The 23956-nt window shown below is 37.5% G+C and overlaps 1 protein-coding gene across 14 annotated transcripts in view; it reads left to right on the top strand.

Moving 5' to 3' along the window:
• Positions 1 to 23956, top strand: part of CEP112 (centrosomal protein 112) — a 462552-nt gene that overhangs the window by 105433 nt on the left and 333163 nt on the right. For all 14 annotated transcript variants that reach the window (XR_008418577.1, XR_008418579.1, XM_053892300.1 and 11 more), the window contains 5 exons: positions 615 to 769; positions 1312 to 1441; positions 2489 to 2581; positions 3457 to 3516; positions 12550 to 12629. Coding sequence is in view for 12 of the 14 variants with exons in the window: in XM_053892300.1 (XP_053748275.1) it covers positions 615 to 769; positions 1312 to 1441; positions 2489 to 2581; positions 3457 to 3516; positions 12550 to 12629 (518 nt within the window). In the remaining 2 variants the exon portion in view is untranslated. The remainder of the gene's footprint in view (positions 1 to 614; positions 770 to 1311; positions 1442 to 2488; positions 2582 to 3456; positions 3517 to 12549; positions 12630 to 23956) is intronic.

Here is a 23956-nt window from a genome sequence, read left to right as displayed (position 1 = left end):
GAAGGCTCCTGGAAAAGCAGTGCTTTTGGCAAAATGGTAAGCAAATAAAAATCTGAAACAAACGAAATATTTTTTCACTAATACTGCAACTGTGTAATAAAATACTTTTATACACGGATTGATGATATGTGTATCACTTACTTTAAAATTTTAAAAATTAAAATTTAAAGTTTCTTTTTAAAAATATTATTACATTGCCTTTATGATTTTAATAAGTTTCTAAAACTTCAAATGAAGAGTAAAGAATATTGCCAAGTACTTACCTAACAAGTTATTGAGTTACATGAAGGATAAGGATTTTGTAAGGATAAGGACTCCATCTCTCGTATTTACTGGTTTGTCCATAGATCCTGGAATCATACCACATTCAGTAAATATTCATTGAACAAATGAATAGCTAAAAGCATATAAACATGATGATCTTACTCCTATGGGAGAAAGCATTTTTTTTCTTTTTAAAGATTTTGTTAACTTAGAGGTTGGTTTGATTTTTATTAGTAAGAATATTGTATTGTTCTCTGTAATGGGGCGTATATTTTCTTCAGGCTACTTAATGATACAGAAGTGTTATAAAGTCAGTCAGGGGCTTTCTTAACAATGACTTATTATTTCAGAACCAGATGGTCAAGGAACTGGAGTCCCGTGTCCAGCAGCTGACTGGAGAAGCAGAGAACAGTAATTTACAGAGACAGAAATTAATTCAAGAAAAATTGGAGCTTGAGAGAATTTACCAGATAGCATGTAATGAATTACAAGAAGTAAAGGCAAGGTATCGTCTGAAGTCAGATGTCTATCAAGTGTGGCTGTAAAGTACTGATGTTGACTCTAAAAATTATTTGCCAGAGTTAATTACACATTTAACCGCGGGAGGTTTCCAGCACAGAGACTGCCATTTGTTAATTTTAAAAGTCCCATTTAATATAAGAAGTATAACATTTAAGAAGTTGGTAAAAATGTGAGTAGGATACTTGTTTGATGTATTGAAAGATAATGGGAGCACTGGGGTGGCTCAGCTGGTTGAGCGTCCAACTCTTGGTTTCAGCTCAGGTCATGATCTCACAGTTTGTGAGTTCGAACCCTGCATCGGGCTCTGTGCTGACAGTGCGGAGCCTGCTTGGGATTCTCTCTCTCCCTCTCTCTCTGCCTCTTCCCTGCTTGCTTGCTCTCTCTCTCTTTCAAAATAAATAAGTAAACTTAAAACAGTATTTAAAAAAAAGATAATGCATTTGAGTTTGGTTCACTAAAAATTTTCATTTTAGAGGTTGATTCTAAACGTATTGGAAGTATATTTTACTCTCTTACTGCTTTTAGGCGCAACTCACTACATAAAGAGAAAGATCACCTTGTGAATGATTATGAACAAAACATGAAACTATTACAAACCAAATATGATGCTGATATAAACCTTCTGAAAAAGGAACATGCTCTTTCAGCTTCTAAGGTATTAGATGCTGTAGATACAGTCGTACAAAGTAGTTACTTACTTTACTCAGCTTAGAGGTGTAGATCAGCCACGTGGGAAGCTAACTATTTGGCATTTGAAATTAGTCTCTTTTTTGCTTTATTCTTGGAATAACTGAAACTTGTAAGGATTTTTATTGGTGTTTAAAATACGGAAAATGCTGGGGTACCTGTGTGGCTCAGTTGGTTAAGCATCCAGCTTTGGCTCGGGTCATGATCTTGGGGTTTGTGAGTTCGAGCCCCGCGTCGGGCTCTGTGCTGACACCTCAGAGCTTGGAGCCTGCTTCGGATTCTGTGTCTCAGTCTCTCTGCCCCTCCCCTGCTCGCACTCTGTCTCCCTCACTCTCTGAAAAATAAATAAGCATTAAAAAAAATTATAAAATGCTGAAAATGCTAAATGTCTAATACAGAGCATGATATAAATATTTAATAAACTAAATTTTGCTATGAGTTAACCCTTTCTAATACCAAAGTTTTTAAAGGAGAGAACATGTAAAAATACAAGAAGAAATGCTCAGTTGTGTTAATAATACATTTTTAGAGAACGATGTACATTATTATTATTATTATTATTATTTGGAAATCTGGGTCATGCTTTAGTTTTCCTGTCATCACATACATCTGCAAGAACCCTTACTAGCAGCCACACACTTTTTTTTGTGTCTGATACTGAAGCTTTCCACAAAGAGAATTCTATAGCTACAATTCTAAGGCAATCAGTTACTTGCTATGTTATGAATTAAGTATTCCAGTGGATTTCATTTTAAAATTAAAATTTAGAATGTCTTCTGTAAGCCTGTTATCTTTATCAATATTGTATTTTCATAACTTTAAATACTGTGCAGAATTTAGTTTATATTTTTACTTTAAAATATTTTTAAGCTTTTTTGAAAACATATTTTTCATTCAGATTTATAGATTATTTTCATTCTGATTAAACCTTTAATCGGAGGGGAAAAAAGATATATTTATTCAACCAGAAGTTCTAGGATGGTACTGGTTTTCATTATTCTTAAAATTCTTTTAGGCATCTGGTATGATTAAAGAACTAGAACAGAACATCTGTCAATTAAAACAGCAGCTCCAGGAATCAGAACTTCAAAGAAAGCAACAGCTAAGGGTGAGTCCTTATTTTTATACGGAGCAGTGGCTAAATCTCACCTTTCCTTGTCTTGATTATATGTATTAAGTAAGAGTTGATTTAAAAGAATCCCTCAGACATGGAACTAGCCATTTTTTCTTTTGTTACGTTGTAACATTTTTCGTCTTATTTATTTTAACAAAAGAAGATGCTAGTGGGATATAGAGAATAAAGAACAATAATTTTAATTTGAATAATCTTTTTTGATTCATTCAAAAAATAAGCCTTATTTAAATACATTATTATTTTAGAATAATCTCCTCCCTTTAAATTCCTCTCAACCAGTCTTCATAATTTCTCTTTCTTCTTCACATCTTCTAGATCCTTCCTTTTCCCTCATGGTCAAGACATGCCAGACTGGCATCTGATATAATTTCAAGTGTATTATTTTTATATTGAGTCAGTTGGTTACTTTTAAGTAATCTCCTAATAATAAGGGCCAGAAAGTTTCTCTTCCACTCTAAAGTAGGTCCTTGTGAGAGTAGTTAACATCTTCAGATAACTAAGGTTTTCTGTTCTGCCCTAACATAAAGCTATTCATATTTCTATTTGTGGTTTACATCATTGGACAGGTAGGGCTCTTGTCATAATATGCAAAACTTCAATAAGGTTTGTCATCAGGTAGTTTGGTTTGTTTGTTTGTCTGTTTGTTTATTTATTTCTAATATAATTTATTGTCAAGTTGGCTAACATACAATGTATACAGTGTGCTCTTGGTTTTGGGGATAGAATCCCCTGATTCATCATTTACATACAACACTCAGTGCTCATCCCAGAATTTATTTAGATTACTAATTTTATTGACTCCAGTAGCAACTTTAACTATAATAAAAATAAATATTTATTATTCACAGGATCAAGAAAATAAGTTTCAAATGGAGAAAAGTCATTTAAAACACACCTATGAGAAAAAGGTAATGTGTTTTGTGGGGCACTGTAAGGCAGTGAGCATGAGGGCTGGTTTTTACAAAGCCATGCATTCTAGACTTTAAAGAATCATTTATTTCTCAAGTTTATTTCAGCTAGCCAGTGATCAAATTTTGCTTCTTCATTTTTCATGTTTATAAACAGCTTCTTTAATTCGATTAATTGTATCAATGTAAAAACACCCCTTGTATATTATATTTAATGAGTGAAGAGTAAGTATTGTGGTATTAACTTCTCATAACACTTTGAAATTATAGTTTTTTCTACCAGTTTAAAAATATGATACAAGTGATAGGAGCCGTTTGTGTTCTGTTGTATCATATGTGCGGTAATGCTAAATATTTAACCAAGGAATATAAAACAATGAAAGAATTGTCTACTAGTTAAAAATTTCATGAATAATTGTTTCATGTTATTTAGAACAGTGAATAATTCTGCATATGCTGGCATCCGTGTTATCAGTAATAACTGGGGGTTTATTGATATACTATTAACACCTTTGGCAATAAAATGCAAGGTTCTATGGGTTTGTGACTTATTTTTTAATGTTTATTTATTTATTGAGAGAGCGTGTGCATGTGTGCGCACAAGAGAGAGAGGGGCAGAGAGAGAGAGGGAGGGGGAGAATCTCAAGCAGGCTCCACACTGTAAGCACTGAGCCTGATGCAGGGCTCGATCCCATGATCTTGTGAACCGTGAGATCATGACCTGAGCTCATGAGATCATGACCTGAGCCGAAATCAGGAGTTGGAGCTTAACCGACCAAGCCACCCAGGTGCCCCTAGGTTTGTGACTTTTAAACTTTAGTTTTGAATTTGTTGTTTGCTGTATAACCTGGATAGTCAAGAACAGTTAAATAGCAAAGATTTTATTGCTGCTTTTGGAATTATTTATTGTTGCAATATTAGCCAAATTAACCTACTTGTAAAAATATACATATAAAAGAAAATGAGAAAAACATTAATCCTTCAATAATTAAATACATACAGTTTAAAATGAAGCAGGTTTTATAGCACAACATTCTTAAAACACTGTGTATCCCTCATCTCACTTATCCATATAGTCACTCAGCAGATATTCATTAAACACTTTCATTGGTCGAAGGTGTCATTGGAATGGGGGAGAAGGTTAAGGATAAATTAGCATAGATTCTGCCTTCCAGGAGCTTAATATCTAGGAAGAGTGTTTCTGTCATTTGGAAAAGTGAATATTTCTACTGACATGTATTGACCTGAATACATGCCCTTTAAAATTACAATTTTCTGGGGCGCCCGGGTGGCTCAGTAGGTTGTGTGTCTGACTTCAGCTCAGGTCATGATCTCGCAGTTCATGAGTTCAAGGCCCGCATCAGGCTCTGTGCTGACAGCTCAGAGCCTGGAACCTGCTTCAGATTTTGCGTCTCCCTCCCACCCCCACCCCTGCTCGCGTGCTCTCTCTCTCTTTTTCTCAAAAATAAACATTAAAAAAATTTTTTAAATTATAATTTTCTTATTGCTAAGGTTTTTTCTCATGCTGTTTTAATGCGGCCTCAATGCAGGATCTTAAATATATTTCATGTGTACAAAATGGTATCTGAACAAGAGAGGGAAATACTGTTTTCATTGAAATAAAGAACTTGTTTTTTTAGTTTTTTACTGTGGAGCATGCAGCTTCGTAAATATTTTTCTTACTAAAAGAAGACCATACGTTATCATAAGCCTCACCCCCACTGAATAACGCACCCTCTGGGTGTACTTGTTGGTCGGTCCATTGTTCATTCGTTGGGCAGATGTCTGGCTTCCTGTTCGTTAAGGAACACCTTGGCCTCTTGCTTCTTTAAGCTCTGTGGTCAGCTCTCTTCCTGAGATAGTATCTGGGTACCTATGAGGTGGAAGGAGGGGCTGGGAGCAAAGAGAAGGGCAGGCACTGACTAATTTTGAAAGAATGTATTCCTATCCCAAACTCCTGTTAAGTTCTACTGAGGACTGTCAGAGCTGGAGAGCCCATCTCCTACCACTGTCTTTTCTTGGCTAGTTAGCCACAAAGTACATTAAGGTTTCTGGATCAGCCCCTCTGCCTGGCGGACACACACAGGAAACCACGTTCGAGCTCAGTTTGTGCCTGTCCAGTAACCTCCCACCCACTCCTGTTGTGTTTCCCTGAGTGACAGGGGAGCAAAGCTGAGTCCTTTTTATTAGGCGTCCTAACTACAGCTTTTTCCCTTTCCACACGGTATCAGCTGGCCTAGCTTTTTAATAATGTAAGTAGTTAAAGTGTGTTAATTGTTTTCAATGTAAAGAAGAAGTGTTTAAAATAATAGCAATCCTTAAAAGAAAAATAAGCACAATTGGCCACGTTGCATGTGTTCTGACTTCATTTGCGCTGGAAGAAAATGTTGCTCAGCATGTCACTTTTTGTTTTACAATTAATTTCACAGTCTCCCCCTTTTAAATTGACATCTGTTCTTATTTCTTTATTAAACCTGCTGTGATCTCAGTCCTTGAAGATTTGATGTCTTGTACCCCCCTCGGGGAATATCCTTCTTGACTGCACAAAGAGCTGACATAAATCTGACACAGTCCTGGACTGTGGACTCAATAGCCAAGTGGGTTGTATAGGGTTTTTGGTGGTCAGCCGGTGTTACAGGTGTGCACGTTCAATAACTTTTGGTAGAAAACTTAGTTCTGAATATCTGTTCAGGAGGAGGAAATGCCATCTGAGTGACATTATTTCCTCACGCCAATAAGAAAGCAGCATGAGCGATTCTAGCTTGTCTTTGAGGTCAGAGAAACAGCATCAAATGCTGTCCCTAATTTAAGCACACACACATATTATCTAATGGTTTTTATTGATCTCTAGCGGCTATTGCCTGCTCTTAAGATCTTTGAACATCAAACAAATAATAGGTAGTAAAACTAAATGTCATTGTTTGATGAAGTGTCCTAATCTGTTAAATCAGGAAATGGTCGGGCTAAATGATTTTACTAGCAAGGAAACACCTGCCTCCTACAAATAACCCATTGCTTGTTTTCCAAACAGTCACCAAAGAGTGAAAGATGGTACTGTTTACCTAAAGAAGTTTGTGAGACAGATGTTAAGCATGTATATTCTGAAATGTGCGAGAATTAAAATACCTACTTATAATGACTCTGCTGTGACTGTGTAACAGATGAGAGACAGCGTCTGCAGGAGCTCGAAACCATCACAAAATTGTATTCCGGTGTTTCACCTTCACTTATAATTCTTTTAATCAGGTTAAAATAATTTAAAATGGTCACAGCTTTACACAGAATATACTGTGTAGTATTTTGCATCTTCGACTGAATATATTGTGTAGTATTTTGCATCTTCTACTGGCATGGTTTTCCTTAAGAGGACAGTGTGCCTCGAGTGAAGTCTGGGAAAAATGAAATTGCACAGTGAAACGTATTGTAGTGAGAAGTCATGCAGCCCGATGCCTGCGTTTCTCTTGCGGGGAAGCCGAGGCTGGGGATGGGGTGGAATTAGCCAGACGGTGTGGGTGCGTGGCAGTTCACTGCCCCTTCCTGTGCTGGGATGTCTGCCACCGTGTATCTGTGTCCTTCGGCAGAGCAGAATCTCTTTCTTATTTATACAAGTACTCCTTTTTTTGGATCACTTAAATTCTTGGGCTGCCAGGGAAAATAGACGTAATATTTTACATATGTTTACATACATTTAGTAAATGTTCAATAATTGTGGTTATGTCTAGTTCAATCAGTTATTTACAACAGACTCCCATGTTGGGGAATAGGTGCTGTGTCTTTGACTCTCTGGTTTGTATTTTCATTATTTAAGTGATTAAAATTTATTTTTGGTATTAGCCATATATAGTAGGGAAAGGATTACAAGATCAGGTTATTCTCCACTGCGTAGAGTACGTAAAAAAGGAAAGGTTGACAGAAACATTATCTTTATCACCACAGGTATAGAATATAGGTAAAATATATATTTACCTGGAATATAGGTAAAAACTAAACTATAGAATATAGGTAAAATAAATATCTACCTGGAATATAGGTAACAACTAAAAATAGAGTCCAAAAAGGCAGTTAACCACCCAATACAAATGTATTCAATTAAGGACAAATAAACAGATCTTATGTGGGCCAGGTATTGTGCTGGGGATGTAGACATACATGAGAAAGAAACAGCTTCTAGCTTTAAGGACCCCTCAGCTCAAAAGTCTGTGCACTGACACATGCACCTTTACCTCCGAGGGAAGCCTCTCATTCTCCCCCTCAGATGGTCCCATTTCTGCTTCAGAAATGGTTCCGGTGGTTTAGAGGCAATAAATCAGATCAAGGTGCTTGCGTTAGCGCACCGACTGGCGTCAGGAAGGCACAGCTGCAAACCTGACGACAAGGTTAAGGTTGAACAGAGAGGGATAAAAAGCACTTACAAGAGCTCAAATTCTTAGCAACTCAGGGGCTATTTTCTGAAAGGGCAGGCAGCCCATCTAAGGGATTTACTGTACTGGGCCGTCACTGTGACTCTGGGTCTTCATAATGACCTTGGGTTTTCAAGAAACTGCTTTATGTATAGAGTGTTCAGTGTGAGAAGGTTAACATTTGCTGAGAATTTATTATTATGTTCCTGAAATTGTTCTAAGGGCTATACAGGAAGTAGTTTATTAACTCATCACAATTAACTTATTTTCCATGGAGTTGCTTACTAACTCATCACAATTTTTGAAATATAGTTACCGTTAACCCCTGTTTTTCAGGGTGGGGGGAGGGATGCAGCGGAGGCACAGAGTGTCAAGTCACTTCCGGAGGAGCAGGGTAGAAACCCATGCAGTCTGACTCCACAGCTTGCACTCAAGATCACCCTGTCACTTCAGATAGGTTTTCCTCAAAGGTATGGGTAATTTTTTTGAAGTTTTCACTTTAAGGGGTAAATCTCAACGACACCTTCATGCAGAGCATTCTGAGTCCCAGAAAAACAAAACAAAACAAAACAAAACAAAACAAAACAAAACAAAATAAAACTTAGCAGGGAACAGGGGAAACCCCTGGTGGTGCAGTGCAGGGCGTCGCGGAGTGCAGTCCCAATGTGTACAACATCACTGCCCGACCAGTAACCCTGCCAGCAGCTCCCTGTTAGTTCCCCATGTAGCAGGTGGCTTCAGAGTCCCACACAAGTAGGCTGTGAGGTGTGGAGAAAACTCCTCCTCGGTAGAAATCCCCAGTCCACCGCCTTGGGGACTTCCTGGGACCTGGATTGCAGCGGCCGTCCCGAGAAGAAGACCGCCCTAGCCGGCGTGTCACGGAAGCCAGGCTGTGTCCCCCGCATTCTTGGCCAAGCCTCAAATCCGAAAGGGTAACATGCCCTTTACAAATGAGTAGAAGAAAAGAGCCAAAATGGGGTCTGTGGAAAAACAGCATAGAGCAAAGGGAGGCCAATACAGAAGACCCAGGGAACGGAGTTTCTTCTGATAGGTATTACTCCAAAAGAAAACATCCAAAAAAATTCATCAGTAGAATCCCGGAAAGTACGACGTCTGTGAAAGAGGAGGAGACATCATAAGGAGAGAGAAGGATGAAGTGAAAACGGAGGTACTTGTCATGGAAAGGGTTGCGGAGACCCTGAAAACACGACAGCAGGTCCAAGATTCACGTAGGAGCTGGGGTGGGGTACAGCAGATGCTGTAAAGGGTCAATCAGGACAAACCATTATCCTGCAGACTGCAAGGGAAAGGCAAAGAATGAAACATCTGGAGACAGGAGGTAGATACGAAAGCAGAGAACAGGAAATGAGCATACAATTGATATTCCTGGAGGGGGGCTCAGAATAGATTCGCACAAAAGGAAAGGTAGGAGAGAACCTTCCTGAAGGTCTCTGTATACGGATTTAGAAGAGTCACCCTGTATCAGGTAAAAAGCAATAAAGCGATTCAACAGCATTTGAACCTCAGTGCAGAGAGTGGTTTTGTAAATATCCAGGCCTGGGTGAGAGGGGGCCGAGGTCAGGGGAGTTTAGTCTCCCTGGTTGCAAATCCGAATGGCTCAAAGCAGTAGAGTGACAAATGCTGTTTTTAGGCCAAAATGTTGTGACTCCGTAATCTTATACACACCCTTTCCCTCAAGTGCAAGGGCAACAGCCGACCTTCTTGGACATGAAGAGCCTCAGAGATAGGTCACCCAGATATTCTTTTTGAAAATAAATTCTTACTGGCTGATGTACTTTAATTCACCTAAGGATAAGCAAAACATCACATCAAACAAAACAACAGAAAATACTCAAGAATGAAAAGGAAGTAGGGGTGCATGCCACAATTAACTAAAATAGAGTTGAATTTTAAATGTTTTTTGTGTACATGATACAAAATAATGCAGGTGTCAGAAAAATTTCTCGAGAGAAGAGATGTGTAGATAAAGAAAAATGTTAAAACGGTTATCTGGATCAAATCAACCAGGTTTAAAAGAAAACAGAATGGGTAGGAGAAGTTAACGTGCTAAGCTGTCACTTAAAAAGATAGGACACAGAGGCTAATTTTTCACTTGTTGACTATTAGAAATATTGGTTAAAAATAATTGTGATATCTTTGTAGTATCACTGGTGAAATGAAAATCTATGTCAGTCTATCAGAACATAGACGAGTTTTGGAACAACAACAAAAGCTATATAAAAAGGGAACATAAAAACCCCCAAAGCCTAAAGAAAAATGTGTAAATAAGAATATTTTCGTGAGTAGGGCACCTGAGTGGCTCAGTTGGTTAAGTGTCCGACTTCGGCTCAGGCCATGATCTCGTGGTTTGTGAGTTCGAGCCCCGCGTCGGGCTCTGTGCTGACAGCTCAGACCCTGGAGCCTGTTTCAGATTCTGTGTCCCCTTCTCCCTGCCCCTCCCCCACTCATGCTCTCACTCTCAAAAATAAACAAGCATTTAAAAAAAAAAAACAGTATTTTAGTGATGACAATAAACTCAATAATCTCCCCTAGTAAAAGAAAATGTGTAATTTGGGTCAAAAGCCCAATCTGTGTGATATTTGTAAGAGACTTAAAATTAATTAAACAAGGAAACTTAAGCGAAAAGCCTAGGGAAACATGTGACAGCAGTAGAAACATTAACACCGAGACGTTAACTTCCCAAATGTCATTTCCGCATCTTCCACTCAAACAGCTTTTCTTTTCTTTGTGTTTTTATGTTAGTGGATGTTTGGATTTTTACTTAGGATTGTATTTCAAGAAAGGGTTTTCCCGATACGAATATGTATGTTTCCAAAATGTCCACGCTGGCTCATCTCTGGGTTTCATTTTGGGCTTTAATCTCTTTCATACGTTAAAGGGACCAGATCAGTGTGGGGTTGCTGCTTCTGTTTCTTTATTATGTACTTATGCCATTTTAGCATGCCTACTATGTGCCAAGCCTATAATACAGTACAGACCAGGGATCCAATAGAAGAAAGACAGTAATTTCAGTCTAGAACCTGGTAAAATTGTGGACAATTGAATTTTTTTCCTCATGTAAAGTAAAATAAATGCAGTGGCAAAAATTTACAAGGCAGGTTAGATGCTCTTTCTCTTTTTCGTGAGGTCGGTATTTATAAGGTATTTTAACTTTACTATTTAGAATATGGGGGAGAGGCGTCCCCTGTCCTCATTCTCCTGAGGGCCTACCCTTGCCACCACCCTGTGGGTTCCTGTTTCCCATTTTTTCTCACCTCTTGTTCTCACAGCAGCCAGTAGAAGCTTTGTGATATTCTCATGGAATATGAAAATATGAAAAAACTCAAGGAAAATGCCTTTTCTCCTCTCTCTCCTTTGAGTCTACAGACAATGGATTTTATTTATGTATTGATTTTACTAAAGCACCAAAGGAGAAAAATGTAAGAGAATTATCAAAGGAAAACGTTTCTTTAAAAAAATATTTTTGTTTATTTTTGAGAGAGAGAGAGAGACAGAGTATGAGCAGGGAAGGGGCAGAGAGACAGGGAGACACAGAATCCAACGCAGGCTCCAGGCTCCAAACTCTGAGCACAGAGCCCGACACGGGTCTTGAACCCGTGAACCGCGAGATCATGACCTGAGCCGAAGCTGGACACTTAACTACTGAGCCACCCAGGCACTCCCAAAGGAAAAGGTTTTTGAATTTAGAGAGGTCTCCATCCAAACTGATACAAATAGCTAAGGACAGGCATTTTGGGCTAGCACTGAGTCAGTGTTTGAAGTGTTGTGTATGTGTGTGTGTTGTTGGTTTTTTTGCCTGTCATTCCTCTCCCAGCCCCTGTACCCACCAGTGGCCCTGTCAGCCTTACCTGGGCTGCCAGCAGGTACACAGCCAGTTTTCCCAGCCCACTAAGTGACGTGATTTCTCACCTCCCAGCCGGGCTCCCTTGTGTGTGGAACCGTGGCTACCTGTTGACTCCTCCCTTCCCATCCAGCTGTCCCAAAGTCTCCTTTCCCTCTAGATCCATGTAATGTCCTTGTTGGATATGCTTATATGCTTTTGCACCCGAAGACTTTTCTGTGAAGAGAAATTTCCAGCCCTCATGATTCACGCTGCCTTCCTCCCAACTTGAAGGATGCTGCGTTTAGGAAAGAGATACTCATGGTGGGGGGATTGCCTCCCACACCCAGTGGACGCTTGTTCAAACCATCCCCAGCAGTGGAAGGGAGGACTGTTTCATCATAACCTGTATATGTTTGCAGAATGTAGACACGTCATGTATCGCATTCTCCTGAATCTCGTGAGATTCCTTTCCTCTGGCTAATATGTAAGTTAAAAAAAATTCAAAAGTGATTGCTCCCGCTTTGAAGGTCTTACACGTCAGTTTATTTTACAGGAAATCCCCACACAGGTAGATTCACACAGTTACGAACTTTGACCAGAAAAGAGGTATTGAAAGTATAGTAAGTGAAATAGTTGTACGGTAAACGAACATGGTTAACCAAGTCTCTATCTTCAAATATCTAAATCTAATTTGACGTTAAAAATAGATTTAAGATTACTGCTTCATTGTTTGTGTTTCTCCTTTGAGCACTTGCCTTCTGGTAAATTTTACCGTTTTTGTCATGGCAGACTCATGACCTGGAGAGTGAACTTGGTCAAGAGAAAGAAGAAGCTCAAAAGAAAATCCATAAACTTGAGGAAGCACTGAAGTGAGTAAAATTGTAATATATTTAATTAAAAAATGCTCTTGTTCCAATCCGTGGGCCAAATGAAGTAACTAGAACTTAAACATCATCTTTTTATAACAGCCTTGCTGTGGTTTAGTTTGAGTCCATTTTCCATCGTGAATCTCTATTTTCTGAATTTTATTACTAGCCAGCACATTTTTTTTAAATGAAAAATCAGTTCATCTGTTTTTAAGTGATAGGAATGTAAGAAAATAGAACTTAGTGGTTTTAGATGCTTTCTTCCTCTTAAATGAAAACAGATTAAAACGAAAAAAAATAAGATTTAGGTCTTAGGACATTTAGAAATTCCTCTGTAGATTTTTTTTTTTTTGACAAATTTGGGTAATGAAATGTTCCAGTTGTTATATTTGAAAATGGACTACTATACAAGCATTGTTTAGAAAAGATTTTGTCTCATGATAGAACACTTAAATATACACATTAAAGTATCAGATTTTATTTGTCTTCTCCATTCATTTACTAGGTTGATTAGGCCCTTCTTATCAGTAGGTTTTATCGTTCGGTTTCTAGCTGGAAAACATTGATTTAGTCAATAAATATTGAGTTTCCACCGTATGTCAGGTAGTGTGTAGTACCTTCCCAGAGGACCTTGGGGTTGGTTGGAAAGATATTCAAGACCTCTGGCAATTTTATCACAGAGTGATAAGAACAGGGTACCTGACCCAAAAAAGAGATTTAAGAAGGGAAGCTTACTTGAGTACGTTTTATCTAGCTAACTCAGAGAATCAGCTAATTCGATTTTTCCTTCTTCCTCAAAACTTCAAAGAATTTCTAGAAAGCCCCAAAAAGAACACTCAGAATCAAACAAACTTAGTTTCAGATTCTGCCTGTGAAGACTGCATGACCATTTCCTCTCCCTCATTTTCCTTGTTAATAAAATGTATTAGCTGAGTTGCCGTATAGAACATGTTAAAATAATTTATGTACTAGGACGTCATGGGGTATCAATTTTGTATCTACACAAGGACTTATGCCTTATTTGTTCACATCACTACGTATGAATTAGATAAAGTCAGAAGAGAACTGTAACATTCATTAAACATTAAGTTAAACAAGTGTGCTTTATGCTCTAAGTTGGACAAAACTAGGGCATTCTTGCTCTCTTTATGGACGGGATGCCCTTCCTTTATTCTGCATTCATTTTGTCCTCCTTAAAATGTTGATTAATAACTTTCTTCATCTATTCAGCTTATCACCATTTTCATTTCTCTTTTGTTCTACTTCAGCTCTCTTCTTTTGTCATTTCTCTATACTTTTTTCATTGGTTTGTTGACTTGCATTTTATATCCCTGAAGAAGAGAAAATCCCTTTGAATAACAGTACGTCAACAAATATTTGTTTGGTACTTACCATGTCTATAGACTGTGGTATCCTCAACCAGAAGGTTTAGAAGATGTAAGTCAAGACATGCTGTTGTTCTTAAAGATTTCGTGTAGCCCAAGTTAGGCTTTGGCAGTACTTAGAGTCCTGGATACTCACCTGTTGACAATAAGTGCAGTTGGAATTCAGAAAGATCTTTCCAGTGGCATATTGAGAGTTTATGTGTAAAATAGCATAGTATCTTTTAATGTTCACTGATAGATAGTGTAAGCCCCCTGAAACCTCGGTAGTTTTCTGTATACAACATTACCATTCACCGAGCCAAGTCACATTGTTTAAGGCTTTAAAGGTCTATACCAAAATACCAAATTTTACTCGGAGTTAAAAAGGCTATTTTATTTTAGATTTTTACTAAGATTCCCCCGTAGGCCTGTTTCTCCCATTCCCTGTGCGGGAGATGTCTTCGTTTTGACCACATGTCTGTCTGACCTTAACAGTCCAACACCTAGGATAGCACGGGCATTCTGGCATGAAAGGAACAGAGTAAGTTGTTGTGTGGTCTGAACTTCAGAGTCAACAGCCCAAGCTGGCTGTCTCCCCAAGGAAAATAGTCTGGAGAGTGACTGCTACTGCTTTTGAATCTAAGAACTGTGTTAGACCCAGTTGGGGTCCAGGGACAATTCCATTTTTCCCAGAAGACAGCTATGTACGATCTAGAAATTTGCCTTGATTATTAGCAAAATGTTTTCTGTAATAAATGTACACAAAGTGGAAAATCTCACTTTTGAATGTGGTGGTATTTATTCATTTCATCATTTTTTCATTTACTCATTAAGGGTTTATTTCTTCTGTGTGTGTTGACTGTGTGGTAGAGACCAGCAGAGACAGCAGTTCATACGTAGGAATTCATATGTGTGGGAACCCATGATAAATGTATTCAACTCAATCTTCAGTTAAGAGCTCAGGATGATACCTGAGAACCTCTCATTATTAAAGAGGGACCCTGATTTGCCGTCAGCATTCACTTAAGATGCTGACTCCTTAAAGCTCATTTGCCTATTGTTATTATTTTCCAGAAATAAAACTAGTTTACTATTACTGCGCTACTTAGAGTTCTTATTCTACACATATCCTAAATAGTTTTTACTTTCTATTTTATTTTTATTCTAGAAAATAATTTTAATATCCTCCAATAACTGAAAGTTAGCTGTAACTATCAATGGTATGAGTTGTATGTGTTCGTTTGTTTTCAAAGATAAGTAATTAAAACATATGGGAAGCATAGTAGACTAATGAATGGAAAATGACCATAGATAGCAAGATAATTTGGCGTAGCTCTTTGAAGGACTAATGTGGAAAATATTTTTTTTTATTTTTAGAGAAGTTAAAAATCTATAAACAAGAGGGGTAGATGGTATAGATTTGGTTTATTCCTTTTCAATATTCATATATTTTTAACAGATTTGATATCTGAGTTTTTTGTGCTATGAAAATAATAAAGCATGGTTCTGAGATACTCTATACATTGTCTGTTTTAAAGTATTTGATGAAACATTGCTAAGTCTTCTTTTTGATTGATACTCTCAAGCATTTCTTTTGCAGTCAAATACAAAACTTCCTTGAAACAGATTTATTCTGATCCATTTTCACTCTTTTGCATTATCAAATTGTAAACATTATAAGTATTTCTACCCTCACACTAATATATACATATAAAAGTTTCTGGTTTTTAATTGGTACTGAAAATATGTAGTCGTGATTTTACTAGAACGTATGATAATGTTGGTCTTTAGATGATATGGTGAGAAATGACCCTACAGGAAGCAAGCCCTTATTTAACTAAAACATATTGTTTTGGTTGTAGTTGTTATGTATACATATATATGTATACATGACTGTGTGTGAATTAAACTTCTGCTGGGTTTTAAGAAGAAGTACAGAGAGATGAAACAAACTCAGATCTGGGCCTTAACCTCTCAGCCCAGAGACCTGTTGACATTACTGAAACAAACATGCATTTTTGTTAAAAGGAGACGTCTTATGAAAACTGGCTATTCCTTTATTTTTCTTTTTAATCGTTGCCTTCCTTAAATTTTTATCACCGTTACTTTATAATCCTGAAACATGGGCTTATCTGACTTTTTGCAAATTTTTATAATATATAAAATGCAAACTTAGAAGATATTTGAATATATAAATATTTAGAAATAGATGTTAAGTTTGCTCTTGCTTAGAATTTGCTGTAAACAAAAACACTATAAGGAAAAGTGAAACAGTGGCTAATTGTACCCTTACAATTAAAAAAAAATTTTTTTTTAACGTTTATTTATTTTTGAGACAGAGAGAGAGACAGAGCATGAACGGGGGAGGAGCAGAGAGAGAGGGAGACAGAGAGTCGGAAGCAGGCTCCAGGCTCTGAGCCATCAGCCCAGAGCCCGACGCAGGGCTTGAACTCACGGACCATGAGATCGCGAGATCATGACCTGAGCTGAAGTCGGACACTCAACCGACCGAGCCACCCAGGCGCCCCTGTACCCTTACAATTTTTAAATACTCTTTCTGAAGCTAGATCATAGAGTACCATGGTTTAAAATCTGAAAGATAAAAAGAAAAAAAGAAAAAAAAAGAGCGTACGGGGAAAAGCCCCCTTCCATTTAAGCCTTCTAGCTGTGTATTTTCCCTTTCCGGAAGCAGCCATGTTGCCAGTTTTTGTGTAGCCTTTCATATGCAAGTGTAAATATTCCTTCCCCATCGTCTTTCCTCTTGAACTCTACATATATCCTCATCTTCCTTCTTTTTGTCATTCTGACTCATCAGTATTCATTAGAGATTATTTCCTGTAAGGACATAAAGAGCTGCTTCCCCATCTAATTTATGCATTTGATATAATCTGTGTAACCGGTTCGGTACTGATGCCCGTTCTTCCATGTGTCGTCTGGTACCTGTATGGTTTGATTTTAACCTTTAAATCTGTGATCCATTTGGAATGTGTCCAGCGTTTGATTTTAACTTTTAAATCTGTGATCCATTTGGAATGTGTCCAGCGTTGGCTGTGAGGTAGGGATCCCGTTGTTTTTGTCGTTTGTCCAGTGGTTACTTACTTAACTCAAGATCATTTATTTAATAACCTAGTCTTTCCCTCATTTGAGTTCTGCCCCAGGGCCTTTATCATTGGATGTGTTTCTAGATTTTCTGTTCCGCTCCAGAGCTCTAGATAGGCTTCCACCAGACTCATATTCTTTTAATTACTGCAGTTTAAAAATAACATTTAATGTCTGGTAGGACCTCTTATTCTGCCACGGTGGTCCTTTTTTTAGAATCTTTTTCTTTCTTATTTATATGTTTCCACTTGAGCTTTACAGTTAGCTGTCTAGTTACAAAAAGAAAAAAACATCAGTCCCATTAGTCTTTTTGTTAATGTTGTCAAATATGTATAGCTCAACAGAGGAAGAATTGACATATTTTAATGTTAAATCTTTTTATGCAAGATCATGATACGCCTTTCTATTAGGTCGGGGCTTCTCTTGTGCCACTCTATAGCTACACCTGTTTTTGAAACAGACATTGTTCTTACGAAATTTGTGTTACTTAAATATCACAAGTTGGTTCTTTCATATAAAGCATATGTACTAGTATTTTGACTATCAGGGTGAGTGATGTGAAAATTGAAACATGTAGGAAGTTGTGCCTTCTACATTTGAAGTTTCATACAGAATTTGAGGTATAGGTTTTAAAATATCTGTGACTCTTGGTTTTGGCTCAGGTCATGATCTTGCAGCTTTGTGAGTTTGAGCCTTGCATTGGGCTCTGGGCTGGCAGCACGGAGCCTTTTTGGGATTCTCTCTCTCCCTCTCTCTCTCTCTCTGCCCTTCCTCCACTCGTGCTGTCTCTCTCAAAATAAATAAACTTAAAAAAGATAAAATCTCTGTACTTTTTGGACACCCCATGTACTTTTATGTGAAGAATGCAGAACTCCTGAGGGCATTACGTGCTTTGTTTATACTTCTCCTGTAGCCATTCAATGCCTTATATCTGATTTGAATCAAATTAGTTTGTTGATTCCTCCTAACATATATTGTGTCCTAGGAATTTTGTTGGTACTAAGCATATAAAGTGCTGATCAAAGCAGGCATGGTCTCTGCTGTGGCCACCGTATACAGCTGCACAGGCTTTGTACTGCATACTACATCATTTGTTAGTATATTAGTATGGTACACTACGTATCAGTGCCCGCACCACAGAGGGCACTGTTCACAGAGACTGCCGTGTGATGTTCCGGAAGTTGGGTGTGGTTTTCCTGCTTTACTCGATAACCTCAGATATTATTGATCTTATTTTATTTGCTTAGTAGAAAATAATTATTTTGCCTTCTGTTAAACTATTGTTGGGATTGCGGCCCTGTTTGTAAAAATAGAATTTTTTTTTTATAATAGAAATAGAAAAATAGAAAGAAAACACAAACAAACAAGAAATGTTTCAGGCACCATTTCAAGAGTTCAGGCTGGTAATTTATAGGAAGTCCAGAATCAGTCTGCTTAACCTCCTACACCCATGGCATCTTTTTAAAGCTCAGTTGTCTGAGCAGCTCCTAAGGGTCTTACTGCTTCGCTGGCTTCCCTTTACTGGTTACCATCAACTCAAATGTTCGGAGCGCATCACGGTTATCCTTTGTGTAATGTTTTCCTCTGTGCATGCATGCAGAATGAATATCAGTGTTATTTTCTTCTGGAGGCCAGTCTGATAGGGTGTCTCTAAAGCTACCCAACTTTTCCTTTCGGAGGAAAAACAATCTTAGGAACTTAAATGCAAAAGTCGTATTTATTGTGGAATTTCTATCCAGAACTCTTTAGAATGCTACTGATTTTTTGTAGTGCCGATTGTAGACAGCTTATGGATTTGAAATGCTGTCAGGATTATATCGTTTAAATAATGAATGGATATAGGAAAAGTAAATAATTATAACTTCTAGTAGAGTTTATTTCAGCAAGTAAATAGTTCATGTATTTATAATAATAGTATGTAATGGGTTTATAATACAGAGTGAGCTTATTATAAGACAAGTAAAATGTCTATTTTTAAAACAGACTGAAATGACCTTTATAGTATAAACAAATATTAACGTATAATTAAAACTAAAATATAACATAAACATTTAGAAAAAGGAAGATATTATTGTACCAGCAATAAAATTATTTCTGTATTTAAGTTCTAAATTTGCCCTGACCTGAACTCTTTCAGGTGGTTTTAGGAGGCATTTGAGTTTATTGTAGGTTAAGAGATGGGCTCTGGACCCAACTGTCCTAGATCCAAATTCCTGCTCAGATGACCAGCTGTGTGATCTTGTGTATGGTGCTTAACTTCCATGTGCTGTGTAGTCTTTACATCTGTAAAATGAGAATAATATCTTCCTCCTAAGATTGCTGAGAGGCTTGGAAGCGTTAATAAGAAGCATTTAGAACAGTGTGTGTTACATACATGTATGAGCCCTTTGTATTTTGTTTGCCATAGCCTTATCAGAGGACACAAACAAATTCTTCAGAAGAAGTAATCTTTCCCTGGCACCGGTATGGTTTTAAACAGTTTTATTGATGTATAATTATCACAGCATAGAATTTCCTCATTTTAAGCAGTGCTGAAAGTGGTTTTTAGTAAATTTACAGTTTGTGCCACCATCACTGTCACTCAATTTTAGAACGTTTTCATCAGCCCCAAAGATCCCTTATGGCACCAGATTTTAGAAGGAAATTATCATAGTTGATTTTTTTTTTTCCGGACTGAAAGGAATAAATAATAAGGGACAAGATCTTTGGCAATTATTTTATGTAAAATGCTAACTGACCACTTCTTATTTTGACGCTCAATCAAGTGAAGTCATCATATTGAGATGTACTTTGGCATTTTGTGGAGACCTAACCTAATGGAGCCCTAATACGTTGCTTCTGGGTTCTTTAACTTTCTGATGCTTTAATACAGGGATGAATTTAGAAAGCATTCATGGTGTGTGTGTGTGTGTGTGTGTGTGTGTGTGTGTGCGTGTGTGTGCGTGTGTGTGCGTGCACGTGCACGCGGGCACATGCATGCACATGTAAATGCACTGAGAGGGATCTGGAACTATATATATATGTGTATATATATATATATATATATATATGTATATGTATATATATGTGTGTGTGTATATATGTGTGTATATATATGTATATATATGGCACACTTTGGCACATATATATACACACACACACACACATATCTACATATATATATCCCTCACATATGTATATATATACATATATATGTGTATATATGTATATACACACACATATATACATATATGTGTATACACACATATATACACACATATATATGCACACATGTATATACACACACATATATACATATATACATATATATATACACATATATATACACACACATATATATATACATATGTGAGGGATATATATATGTGTATATGTGTGTGTATGTGTGTGTGTGTGTGTGTGTGCGTGTGTGTGCCAAAGTGTTTGCAATGAGAGTAGGGGTGATGTTCATGTTTTCATCTCTGTGTTTGTATATTATTTGAGTCTTTTCCAATAAGAATAGTGTGATTACTTTTATAGCTTAATAATAAAAGACCAAACAAAGAAACACTAGAGATTTTAGAAGGAAGAATTCTGAAATATTAATAATGGTCACCTCTCGTTGGTGAGCATATGGGACTTATGCTCTGTATTTTACGTATTCTGAAATACATATGTCCATTAGTTCCTCAGAGTCCTGAGACACTTTCAACTTGTTCTAACCCTCTTAGCCAGCATGGGCTGGAGCAGGCAGTAAACCCAGACAGTCTCTGGAAATACCCTAAGTCTAAATATTTTTTTTTAAGTTTATTTCATGTATTTGTTATTTTGAAAGAGAGACAGAGAGACTGCAAGTGGGGGAGGAGCAGAGAGAAAGGGAGAGACAGAATCCCAAGCAGGCTATACACTGTCACTGCAGAGCCCTGTGTGGGGCTTGAACTCGCGAACTGCAAGATCATGACCTGAGCCAAAGTTGGACACTGAACCGACTCAGCCACCTAGGTGCCCCTCAATATTTTGGGGTTTTAATTGGAAAAAACTTTTCATGTATTTCTTATAACAAAAGGATAGGTGATAAGGTTGACATTACTTTTTTTTTTTATAGGTGAGAATTTTTGTCATCTAGAATGAAGGGATACCCTGCTACAACATGTTAAGAAAGGCTCTTAGGAAGCCTGTGGAATATAGAATAGAAAATACAGGTTTCTAATAAATATATAATTAGGATATTCTTAATGAATGTAAAAGGTATTTGCCATGGGAGATTATACTACATTTTTGACATGCTTTAGGTTTCCTTGTGGGAATTCTCATATAATAAGTAGATTCATTTTTCACTTTTAATTTATGAACCTTATTTTATAACTTGAATCTGCTTGTGGTACACATATTTTGATTCCTAATGCCACAGTGGGTTACATACACTGGTTGTGCACCCAAGAGTAAGGCATCATGCCCCAGATTCCGATCCCTGGGGAGGACTCCAGCTACTTGGAGGACAGAAAATGCCACAATGCCAGCCACTGGGAATAGAAGTCCAAACGTTTCTGCCTACTGCCCCTTAGTATTGGAGTCACCAAGAACACAACATGATCCAGCCGCAAACGGAATGATGCTTCTTTACTGACACAGAGAAGAGACAGCAAGAGCCACTTCAGTAGTGGGCTCTGTCCCCCACGGGCAGTGGCTCTCTCCCCACCGCTGTCACAAGGCAATTTTCCTACCTCTCCTGTGCTGCAGTAGAAGAACCCTGTCTGTCCTCTCCCTGTGGAGGATGGATAGTTGACAGCAACGTTGGCCAGGTGCCAGATGATGCACATACTTCAAAGACAACAGAGCATTCTTTGAGCTGAACCCGGGAGAAATATTCCACCCTACGTGATAAGCTCAGCACAGGCTTTGGGGGCTCCTAATCCGTGGAGAAGTGTTCCAAGCCCCGAGGCCTATTCTGATAAGGTGGCTGAGTCGGGGGTCAAAAGTACATGCAGAAGACTGCCCCGATATTTCAAGGCAGGTGAATCTCATGCCTGACCTGTACTTTAGGGAGATGATCCTGGCAGGAGTGAGAATATCATACAGATGAGTAACAAGAAATCAGAGGCACGAAAATAAGGAAGATGAGGACACTGTTAAGAGTCCATGTGAGTGAAAGACAGTAGACACAGACGGTGGTGAGTCTGTGACGAAGTATAAATGCAGCCTCCAGGGAAAACAGCTGCTTTGGAGCCGCTGAGTTCATCTAAGCATTCTTTAGAATTCAAAGTCAGAATGAACTTTCACAAATAAGTTGCTGATGGAAAAGCTATACTGCTTTATATTTTTATTCCACGTAGGGGTTACAGAGATTGTGGAGTAAATGGAAACATTAAGTTAAGGTACTACATTTTAAAATACTGTTTGGTGATCTCAGAAGATACAAATTTAGAGCTGCTTAACTGTTATTATTAAATTTTGTTCCAGCTTTTTGGAGGTATGATTGACTTATAACATTGTTTAAGCTTAAGGTGCATAATGTGTTGACTTGCTACACTTCTGTATTGTGAAAAGATTGTCACGATAGCTTTGGCTAACACCTCCGTCAGCTCACAGAATTACCATTTCTTTTGTGGTGAGAACCATTAAGACCTGATCTCTTAGCAACTTTCAAGTGTAGAATACAGTCTTGTTAACCGTGCTATACATGAGATCCCAAGAACGTATTCATCTAATAACTGGAAGTTTGTACTGTCTAACAAACATCTCCCCCTTATCCCTTCCCTCCCAGCTCCTGCCGTCACTTGTTCTACTCTGTTTCTGAATTTTTGTATTTGTCTTTCCGAGTCTGACTTATTTTACTTAGCAGAGTGCCTTCAAGGTCAATGCATTTGTCGCAAGTGACAGGATTTGCTTCTTCTTATGGCAGAATAATATTCCACTGTGTGTGTGTGTGTGTGTGTGTGTGTGTGTGTGTGTGTGTGTGTGTATACCACAACTTCTTTATCCATTCATCTGCCAATGGACACTTTGGTTGTTTCCACGTCTTGGCAATCGTAAACAATACTGCTATGAATATGGGGGTGCAGATGTATTTTTGAGTTGGTGTTTTCATTTCCTTTGTATATATTCCCAGATGTAGTATTGCTGGAGCCTATGGTGGTTCTGTTTTTAATTTTTTGAGGGTCCTCCATACTGTTTTTCATAATTCAGCCATTATTTCTTTCAGTAAGTTTCCTCCTCTCTTCTCCCTGTCTTCTTCTGAAACTCCAGTAGTTTCCCAAATTGGTTCTTCTGATGGTATCTCACAGTTCATGGAGGCATTATTCATCCTTTTTTTCCTCCTCTGGGTAATTTCCTGTCTTCCGTCTCACAGATACTTTTTTCCTTTCTATTTATTTATTTTATTTTATTTTATTTTATTTTATTTTATTTTATTTTATATTTTATTTTATTTTATTTTATTTTATTTTATTTTATTTTATTTTATTTTATTTTATTTTATTTTAATTTTAATTTTTATTTTTTTGCCTGATCCACATTGCTGTGGATGCTGTTGGTTCTTTTCCATGACCGCTTTCTATTGTATTTTTTCATATTATTCATTGTATATTCTACAACTCCAGAATTCCTATTTGGTTCTTTTTTTTTTTTTTTTTTTTTTTTTTAATGATTTCTCTGTTAAACTTCTTATTTTGTCCAGGTGCTATTTTCTTGATTTCATTGATTTGTCTTTCTGTGTTTTTTGTGCCTCACCCTTAAAAATATATTTTGTATTCTTTATCGTGTAAATCACAGATCTCCATGTCTTTGGGGTCATTTGCTAGATTATTTTGATCCTTTGGTGGTGTCATGTTTCCCTGATTTTTCACGTTCCTTGAAGTTTTGCGTTGCTGTCCTCACATTTGAAGTAGC

This window comes from Panthera pardus, unplaced genomic scaffold (genome assembly GCF_024362965.1).
Source record: "Panthera pardus isolate Hobbes unplaced genomic scaffold, ASM2436296v1 HiC_scaffold_3, whole genome shotgun sequence".
Lineage (NCBI taxonomy): Eukaryota > Metazoa > Chordata > Mammalia > Carnivora > Felidae > Panthera > Panthera pardus.
This window is presented reverse-complemented; position numbering and strand designations above follow the sequence as displayed.